The 9,935-nt window shown below is 34.1% G+C and overlaps 1 protein-coding gene across 1 annotated transcript; it reads right to left on the reverse strand.

The window, feature by feature from the left end:
• Positions 1-5,258: 5,258 nt before the first annotated feature.
• Positions 5,259-7,307, reverse strand: LOC116116914 (zinc finger MYM-type protein 1-like). Its single transcript, XM_031402949.1, has 3 exons — positions 7,220-7,307; positions 5,568-6,658; positions 5,259-5,417 (listed from the first exon to the last, which is right to left on the reverse strand). Exons 1-3 carry the CDS (start codon positions 7,305-7,307, stop codon positions 5,259-5,261), a joined length of 1,338 nt encoding a protein of 445 aa, XP_031258809.1.
• Positions 7,308-9,935: the final 2,628 nt, after the last annotated feature.

A 9,935-nucleotide genomic window follows, 5' to 3' on the forward strand; every position in this document is an offset into this window, starting at 1 on the left:
AAATGGGCGTGTGTGCTTGCAAATAGCTCGAGCTGTGAGTTCAAATTCATGCTTAATTAACATGACCAGCAAGACTACGAGACATTGGTGACTAGAGAAATCTCATTTATAATACTGAAAGTCAATAACCATGTAAACCCCCATTTTCGTTATTCTAAAAATTTCAATATTATAATTTCTTTCAACATGTTGGTACATTTTTCAAAATTAAGAGAAATTTTAAACTAATCTATTGTTTCAACACGTTGGTACATTTTTCATTGCGACAAGAATTTGAGGCAAATCATTTTCAAAATTTAAATCTTAATTGAAATGATCGTTGAATCTTTCAGACAAATGAATGGTGAAATAATGTGACAATTAATATGTTTATAAAATCTAATAGTAATTATCTCAATTAAGACAAATTAAATTTAGGATATAAGTTAAATAAATACTAGTATATTCCCAACAAATAACAAAAGTGATATAATGTGTTGAAATTATATAAAAGAGCTCCATTAAATGTTTTTCATGAGCAATCCCAGATGGACATGTTGAAAGTGAAGAAAATTCTATGAATAAACTAAAAAAATCTTAAAAGCAGAACTTCTCCAAGTAGATATAATTACCAAGAGTGGAATCCCCTGATAATCTTCTGAAGTCAAAAATTAGTAAAATTGCCCAATCATAACGAGGTATTAATGTACTTGTATTGCTTAGGAGTCTTCAATTTTTCAATCGGGGAGGTCAAGCAACTTATGTTCTTCATACTTCAACCAGAACCCATGAGACTTTCATTCTAAAGAAAGTTAAGCATATATAGTTCAAATTCTCTCTATATATAATCCAATTGGAGATACACAACTCTTCAAGAAAGGCCATAGTGAAATTTGCCTCACTTGAAAACTCCATCTCTAGATTCTTAAGACATTCTGCTACTATCTAAACATGGCATTTTCTAAATGCTGCCTTGTTCTATGTTTGTTCATGTCACTATCATTGTCGATCATTGATACAAGTCTAGCAGCTCGCCGCCTTTGGGACACACCGCTGGCTCCACCATCGGCGTTGACACTGCCTACAATTCTACCTCTGTCTAAGCCCACATTGCCTCCACTGCCATCATCGCCAACTTTGCCTAAACCACATTGCTACTAATGCCTTCCACTCCATTGCCAACATTTCCAACTCAACCAACTCTTCCCAAGCCCACATTGCCACATTTGCCATGCACCCAAATCCCATATTTGCCTAATCCAACATTGCCTTCCATGCCTACAATCCCAAAGGTTGCACTGTTGGAAATTACTAATTATGGGCTAACATGAATTATGTTTTGATTTAATCAAGCTGGTAAACACATAGTCCAATGAGAATTTTGATGGGCTTCATGATGTTTATTTTGAAAGCCATATACACTTCATACTTAATTAATCTGAGTTATGACTACTAGTGTGGGCTATAGGGTTTATTAGGCCTTGTTTTTTTGGGGGGGGGGGGGGGGGGGGGGGGGGGGGGGTGGGGTGGGGGGTGGGGGTTTGCGGGGGCAGCGCTATATAAATTGGCAAGTCCCCTTTCCAAATATACGATTGATTATTCCCATTAAATTATTAGTCATATTTGCACGTTCTTAGAAAGGAAGACAGGCTTCTTGATTGACAATCGATCTCCTTCAAGAATTAGAAATAATAGCAAAATTAGGTTTGTCTTATTCCTAAATATACAGTATTATAAACTAGTGAGATCTGAATGCATTGATATTCTATATTGATTTTGTAATTAACCTTATGATTCAATGCATTGATTTGTATTTTGATTTGGTGATTAATCTTTATGTAGTATCAGAGCCACACTATTAGTTTATAACTGATTTTTGAATTTATAATCGGGATCAAAATCAAAATTGATTTTAGGGTTATATTGAAAATTAGGGTTCTTGAATTAATAAGGAACCAAATTGGGGCTTTTATGTTTGAAACCATATATGGTTTTTTGGCCATTAGAATTTAGAAAGACTTTTTCTGGGCATTGAAGGGTGGAAAGACATATTTTTTTTGTTCTGGGTCGAAAAAATAGATCTGGAATTTTCCATCACAGGGGTGAAATTGTTATTTTTCCCCTTTAGGGGCTAAAAGTTTTACAAAAGGTAGGGTGTATTATAATATTTACAGAATTAGGGTTACCAACCAATTAAGTCAAACCAGGTTAACCCAACTCGGTCAAACAGGGTCAACCTGACTTGAAACGTTAATATCGAGTTAACCTAACTCAAAAAGCCAAACTGGGTCACTCAACCCGACCCCCTAAACAAGGGTCAACCCGACTCGAAAAGTCAAGCGGGTCACTTGACCCGATTATATCAAACAGGGTCAAACCGACCTGGTCAACATGGGTCAACCCAAATTGATCAACCCATATCGACTCGACCCAGTAAACTTGGATCGACCTAACCTGTTGACCACGCACGTAGGTGGACTTTCGACGTGTGATAGAGTATGACAACACGTGGATCGATACTTCGGCGCATGACAGCACGTGAAGTGGTGTTTCCCAACATGTGTTGTGCGTGATGGCGCAGGAAGAAGTTTCTTGGCACGCGAGTCTAGATCTCAGCGTGTGAGGCGGTATTCCCCTATTCCTCGGCGCATGTAGTTGAGCGTGAGCCTATTCAGGTATTGTTGGAGAAGAAATTACATCACGTTTCCCTCTATTATTGTTGATCCATCTACGTGCAACAATTATATGGAATATAATTTATAAGGAGTGATTGTTCTTTTTTGGTTGGAACAATTGTCAAATTAAGACTGTCAGAGCTAATAAGGTATTAGTCATATTTGCGCGTTCTTAGAAAGGAAGACAGGCTTCTTGATCGACAATCGATCTCCTTCAAGAATTAGAAATAATAGCAAAATTAGGTTTGTCTTATTCCTAATTTAATATCAGTATTTTATAAACTAGTGAGATCTGAATGCATTGATATTATATATTGATTTTGTAATTTAACCTTTATGATTCAATGCATTGATTTGTATTTTGATTTGGTGATTAATTCTTACATGTAGTATCAGAGCCACACATATTAGTTTATAAGATCTGATTTTTGAATTTATAATCGGGATCAAAATCAAAATTGATTTTAGGGTTCATATTGAAAATTAGGGTTCTTGAATTAATAAGGAACCCAAATTGGGGCTTTTATGTTTTGAACCCATATATGGTTTTTTTGGCCATTAGAATTTAGAAAGACTTTTTCTGGCCATTGAAGGGTGGAAAGACTATTTTTTTTTTTTTGCTGCTGGAGTCGAAAAATACAGATCTGGAATTTTCCAGATCACAGGGGTGAAATTGTTATTTTTCAAACCTTTAGGGGCTAAAAAGTTTTACAAAAGTTGAGGGTGTATTATAATATTTACAGAATTAGGGTTACCCAACCCGATTAAGTCAAACCGGGTTAACCCAACTCGGCCAAACAGGGTCAACCTGACTTGAAACGTCAATATCGAGTTAACCTAACTCGAAAAGCCAAACTGGGTCACTCAACCCAACCCCGTAAACAAGGGTCAACTCGACCTGAAAAGTCAAGCGAGTCACTTGACCCAATTATATCAAACAGGGTCAAACCGACCTGGTCAACATGGGTCAACCCAAATTGATCAACCCATATCGGCTCGACCCAGTAAACTTGGATTGACCTAACCCGTTGACCACGCGCGTAGGTGGACTTTCGATGTGTGATAGAGTATGACAACACGTGGATCGATACTCCGGCGCATGACAGCACGCGAAGTGGTGTTTCCCAACACGTGTTGTGCGTGATGGTGCAGGAAGAAGTTTCTTGGCACGCGAGTCTAGATCTCGGTTGTGAGGCGGTATTCCCCTATTCCTCGAAGCATGTAGTTGAGCGTGAGCCTATTCAGGTATTGTTGGAGAAGAAATTACATCACGTTTCCCTCTATTATTGTTAATCCATCTACGTGCAACAATTATATGGAATATAATTTATGAGGAGTGATTGTTCTTTTTTGGTTGGAACAATTGTCAAATTAAGACTGTCAGAGCTAATAAGGTATTATATCTCATGAAATCTTAATTAAGGCAATTAAAATACAATAGGATTAAAATTGAGATTGTCTGAGATAATTGGGTATCATATCTCATGAAATCTTAATCATAACTATTAAAATCCAAAAAGGTTATTGAATTAAGATTGTTAGAGATAATTAAGTGTGTATCTCAGAAATCTTAATATTTAAGGCAATATTATTTAGTATCATTAGAACAATTTTGTGAGTTGTCAGAATGTTTAATCGCCAAAGCGATGCATTCATTGAAACTTAGCTTGCAAGATTTTGCATTAGATAAATGATACATTATTTAGTTTATGTCAATATTACTCAGTATCATGAGAATAATTTTTGAGTTGTCAGAATGTTTATTCGCCAAAGCGGAGCAATCATTGAAACTTGTAAAATTATTCATTTGGAAAATGATACATTCTTCAATTTTAATGCACATAATTTCCTACCAAAGTAGGTTATTATTTTTATTAAAATTAAAAGGTTGCACGAGGTTGAATTTGGGAAATACACTAGTCCTGAAAAATTCAATACACATTTAAGTGGATGATTTTTCAATTGACATGCATTTTCCTCTTAAGTGGAGGATGACCTATGACCTAGAAAGTTTTATCTGCCCAAAAAGGGCGATAGTCTTCGGAATGTCATATGTTTTCATTAGTTATTTTTGATAACCTAATGTGTAGGGTCCTAATAGCATGTCATTTTCTTTGCCAAAGTAGAGTTAATGATGATGCACCAAGAATCCCTATAGGATGTAGCTTATTAGGTTCTAAGCTACTTTAATTATTTATTGCCTATAGATTTATACTTGGGATACTAATAGCCATGGGCATAGCCAGAAATAATGTATAGGGGGGTCAAAGTTAAAAGAACAATACAATTTTAAATTAACATAAGCATAAATTTTGTATTTATAAAATTCTCATTAATTAGTACATTTATAATTGTCCTCGACGGGATTTCATCTTTTGAAAGTATTTTATAATGACATCATTATCAATACTATCAAATACATCTTTCTCTATATACACAACTAAGCTATCATTCAACCATTGATCACTCATTCTATTTCGCAAACAATTCTTCACAAAATTCATTGTTGAAAATACTCTCTCTACACTAGCAGTGGCAACGGGTAGAATCAATGCTATTTTCATCAACAAATAAACTAATCGAAATACTCTATCCTTCTTAGTTTCAACCATCATTTTTGCCAGATCTCCAATCTGTTTCAATCCCATAAATTTTAACATTAGAGTGCATATCCAAAATGTAAACATCAAGTTGAGAATCAAGTGCCATGAGTTCTAAGTTAGAAAAATCATCAGGATAAAGTTCGGCAAGGCGTATCAAGTTCTGTTTATCAAAAGCAACAAACGATTCATTTGGACATAAACATGCCAAACAAATAAGCAATTCAGTGTTTACCTCATTGAAACGATAATTCAACTCTTAAAGCTGCATATCTAGGACATTATAAAATAATTCAATGTGGTAATGATGCACGTTTGTGATACCTTGAGCCTTACGTTGTGATCGCCCTTGAATAAAAAACTTGTCATCCATATTAGGAACATCAATATCATGATTGGCACAAAAAGAATAAACTTTGCTTAATAAAGTCTCCCATCCATTATCCCTCATCAATTGTAAAGCTTGCTTACATGCTTCAACCAAATTCATAGCATTTACAATATCTTGATCTTTTCTTTGTAGTGCTTGAGAAAGTTCATTTGTAAAGCCAAGTATATCTTTCATCAAAAATAGACTAAACACAAAGTCAAATGATTGCATCAATTTAAATATGTTTTTTGCATGAAATCTTTGCTCAGAGTTTGACCCATCTTTTGCCACAATTTCAAGAACATCGATAATGGATGAAAACATCAAGATTATGCTCATTAACGTACCATAATGCGAGCCCCAACGCATATCACTGGCACGTTGCAGATTAGTCTCTTGATTGAGAACTTTTCCACTTGAAAGTTCACCATTAGAAAGAGCTTCAATAACTTTACAAGCTTGCTTATCTCTAAGAAGATCACAACGCTTTGACGAAGCACCGACAATGTTTACCACAATCGCCACGATATTAAAAAGATCATTAACATCATCATGGTTCTTTGCCAAAGCCACAAGAGCCAACTGGAGTTGATGGGCAAAACAATGAATATAATAAGCACATCTATTCTCTTTCAAAACCAATGTCTTCAAACCATTAAATTCTCCTTGCATATTACTAGCTCCATCATAACCTTGTCCTCGTAGTCTAGAAAAACTCAACCCATGCCTTGAAAAGAAATTATCTAGTGTTGCCTTGAGTGAGAGAGTTGTGGTACTAGTAACGTGTTCAACACCTAGAAAACACTCCACAACAAGTCCATTCTTGTTAACATAACGTAAGACAATAGCCATTTTTTCCTTCCTAGAGATATCACGAGATTCATCAATCATTATAGCGAATAATGAATCTCCTAAATCTCTAATGATAACACTTACGGTTTCATTTGAAACAGCACTTACAATGTCTTTTTGAATCTCAGGTGATGTCAATTTGAGATTATCAGGAGCATTCTTGAAAGCAACAACATTGTTATCTTCATTATGATTAGAAATAAATTATAGAAGCTCGAGAAAATTCCCTTGGTTGCTTGAATCATAGGATTCATCAATACCACGAAATGCAAGTCCTTGCCTTAGAAGAAAACGAATACAATCAACTATAGCATTTAAACGAGTTTGATAATCTGTTCATGCTTGAGAAGAATGTCGATCAAAAAATGTCTGAATATGTTGGTCTTGATTCAATAATGTTTCACACATTCTTCAAGCTTGGTTATGAGCACTATTAGAACCTCCAACATGAATATTCAATTTTTCTTTCTTTTTCCAATTTGAAAACCCTTGACCACCCCCTTTATCACCATCTGGCTTAAAAAGATAGCAATAAAGACAAAACACAACATCTTTGGCTATACTATATTCCAACCATTGTTCAAATTCACTAAACCAAGAAACAACAAAATGTCTTGAAAATCCACCAAAATATCTAGCAGGAAACTCATGGCCTTTAGGTTGACAAGGACCCCTTTCCAAATATATTCTTCGAATTTGATCTTGAATATTAGGATCATAATCTAAAATTCAGGGTCTTAAGCCTGGATCTGTAGGAAGATCTCGCAATTCAACATCCACATTTTTACTTGAGTCACCAATATTTTCCTCTTGTTCAAATGATAAGATCATTGTTGACTTTCTTTTGAAATATCTCTCCATACTATTTCAAAACAATAATATATTATTACTTGATAGAGAAAAATGCAACAAAATAAGCTATGTACTCAGTAAAACCAAACAATAACAATAATCTATGTATACAATAATAATTATTAAGATAAGTGAAATTACAACTACTACAAAAATTTATAAAGCTAATAAGTTAAAGTATTCTAACAATACATACACATCACAACTCACAAGTATATCTCTTTCTTTTTCTAATTTGTAAGTACTTTAACAAAAATTAAATTAAAATAATAGAAATTGAATTGAAATAGATCTTAATGCACTATTTTTTTTAAATATATCTTACATTATATACATTGGCTAAAATTCAATTGATATGTGTAAAAAATCTATTCAAATAACCAAACACTTGTACAATTAAATCCACTTTTTCATAACACTTGTAAAACAATTAAAATTAACTCCCATTTGAATCAAACACTTATTAAAAAAAAAAAAAAAAAAGGATAAAATAATTGGTCCCAAGAATGAAGAACCCATCTTCTCCATAAAAAAAACAACACAAAATTGCAATTGGCCAACTCCAAAATCCATTTGAATCAAACACTTTTATATAACAAAGATAAAAATGGGTAAAACAATATGGTCTCAAGAACTCATCTTCTCCATATAAAAAAAAACACAAATTCAGCTATAATGGTAAAACAAGGTGGTCCCAAAGCCAACTCCAAAATTCATTTGAATCAAACACTTTTATATAACAAAGATAAAAATTAGTAAAACAATGTGGTCCCAAGAACTCATCTTCTCCATATAAAAAACAAAAAAAAGGGCAATATGGAATGGGTAAAACAATGTGGTCCCAAGGCCAACTCCAAAATAAGTTTAAAAACTATCTTCTTACTTCTTCTAACTTCAATATATCATTACAAATAAATAAAAAATGGATGCAATTTGTGGTCCCAATGACAATTTCATCTTCCTAATCCTAATCTATAATTTAATCTTAAACTTTTAAAATAAAATAATACAAACATAAAATGTATTACTTGAAAAATTGAAGAAAAAAGTGACTTGTTGGCTTGATAGGAGGAGAAAATTACACTTGTGTGGATAAAGTCTTAAAGGAAAAGAATTGGCTTTATAGGTTATTGAAGAGGAATAAGACATCTGAGGGAAGGAGAATGGTGGGTTTAATTTTAGCAGGAGAACGAAGGGTTTACTTTTAGTTTCATAGCCCCCAAAACAAGAAAGTGTAATTTATTGGGTATAAATATATAATGCAGCTTTTTGGTATTTTAATTTTATATAGGGGTACATTTGTAAAAACATAGCAAAAATTTTTAAAAGTCAGAGAGGGTCAACTGACCCTCCTTAACCCCCTTTCTCTCCGCCCCTACTAATAGCATGCCATTTTCTCTGCCCAAAATGGAGTTAATGGTGATGCACCTAGTGTCCTTATGTAAAATGGCTTATGAAGTTTAAAGTTATTTTAATTATTTATTGTCTATGAGCCTAAGATATTAATAGCATGTTATTTTCTCTGCCTAAAGGGGAGTTAATGGTGATGCATTGAGAATCCCTATGAAAAACAGCTTATAAATTTTTTTTAAAGCTATTTTCATTATTTGTTGCTTGTAATATTGAACTGTTGCATCATTTTTTTAAGTGGTGGAATCAAGATATTGAGTCAGCCCTGAGAATGTTCCATAAGTCATGTTATTGATAAGGAAATTTCATAATTCCCATGTTTTATAATTTATTATTATTATTGTTTTATATATGTGTGAATAGTTGTATATTTGTGGGAATATGATTAAAGTGAATTTATGTGTATGTTGTTAAGTACATGAATTTCATGTTTGAAGGTGTTGGTACATAATTTTGCACCAACCAGCGAGATCCGATCGACCTTGCCGAGATCGGAATCGATGTGTGCGTGATTAGTGATAATCAGCGATGAATATGAATGAAATGAACTAAAAACAAAGAGATTTTTAAAGTGGTTTGGCCAAGTTAACAACCTACATCTATTGTGTTTTTGTATTTGCTATGAGAGCTTACAATGCAATTCTTATCTGAAATTCATGACCCCCTCCTCATTGTCTGAGGGGAGTTTATATACAAGATTTGTACAAAGGAAGCAAAAAAATTCAGGGGATTAGAACTGATTTGAATCATAATTCCAATATCCTCGCGATTGGGCTTTGTGATTGTGCAGTGATCACCGTTGATCCAGTCATTCCCGTAATATCTGGGATTTGAAGTAATCTGGGGATTGATTAAATGATTCTTTGAATTGTTCGCGACTAGCTTATGCTGGGTTGAGCTATAGTTCGACAAGCTTATGCTGGGTTGATCAATCGTAGTTATCGAGCTCATTTTGAATCGAGCTATATCCTCGAGTTGGCCTGAGCTTGGCAGAAAAACCATACACAACATCTGCCCCCTAGTATTCGATTCTTGTTTCAGGCTTCGAAGACTATTGTTAGATTTGATGCCAAGCTCGGCTTCAATAGTGAGTCTCTGAGTGTGTTTTTAATCGGGCCCCCACGACGACCTTGTGCTTGGCCGATGTACTTCATACTTGGATCTTTATTCCTCATGGTACCTATCAAAACTCAGAAT

This window comes from Pistacia vera, unplaced genomic scaffold, assembly GCF_008641045.1.
Source record: "Pistacia vera cultivar Batoury unplaced genomic scaffold, PisVer_v2 Contig789, whole genome shotgun sequence".
NCBI classification, from domain to species: Eukaryota; Viridiplantae; Streptophyta; class Magnoliopsida; order Sapindales; family Anacardiaceae; genus Pistacia; species Pistacia vera.

Excerpts from the sequence above, each read along its gene's own strand:
- LOC116116914 (XM_031402949.1), bottom strand. The coding sequence starts at position 7,307 with ATGATCTTATCATTTGAACAAGAGGAAAATATTGGTGACTCAAGTAAA. Across the intron at positions 6,659-7,219 it reads AGATCTTCCTACAGATCCAG|ATAACAATGTTGTTGCTTTC; the intron begins GCTTAAGACCCT and ends ATCATAATGAAG. Across the intron at positions 5,418-5,567 it reads AGGCTCAAGGTATCACAAAC|AACTTGATACGCCTTGCCGA; the intron begins GTGCATCATTAC and ends TTTGATAAACAG.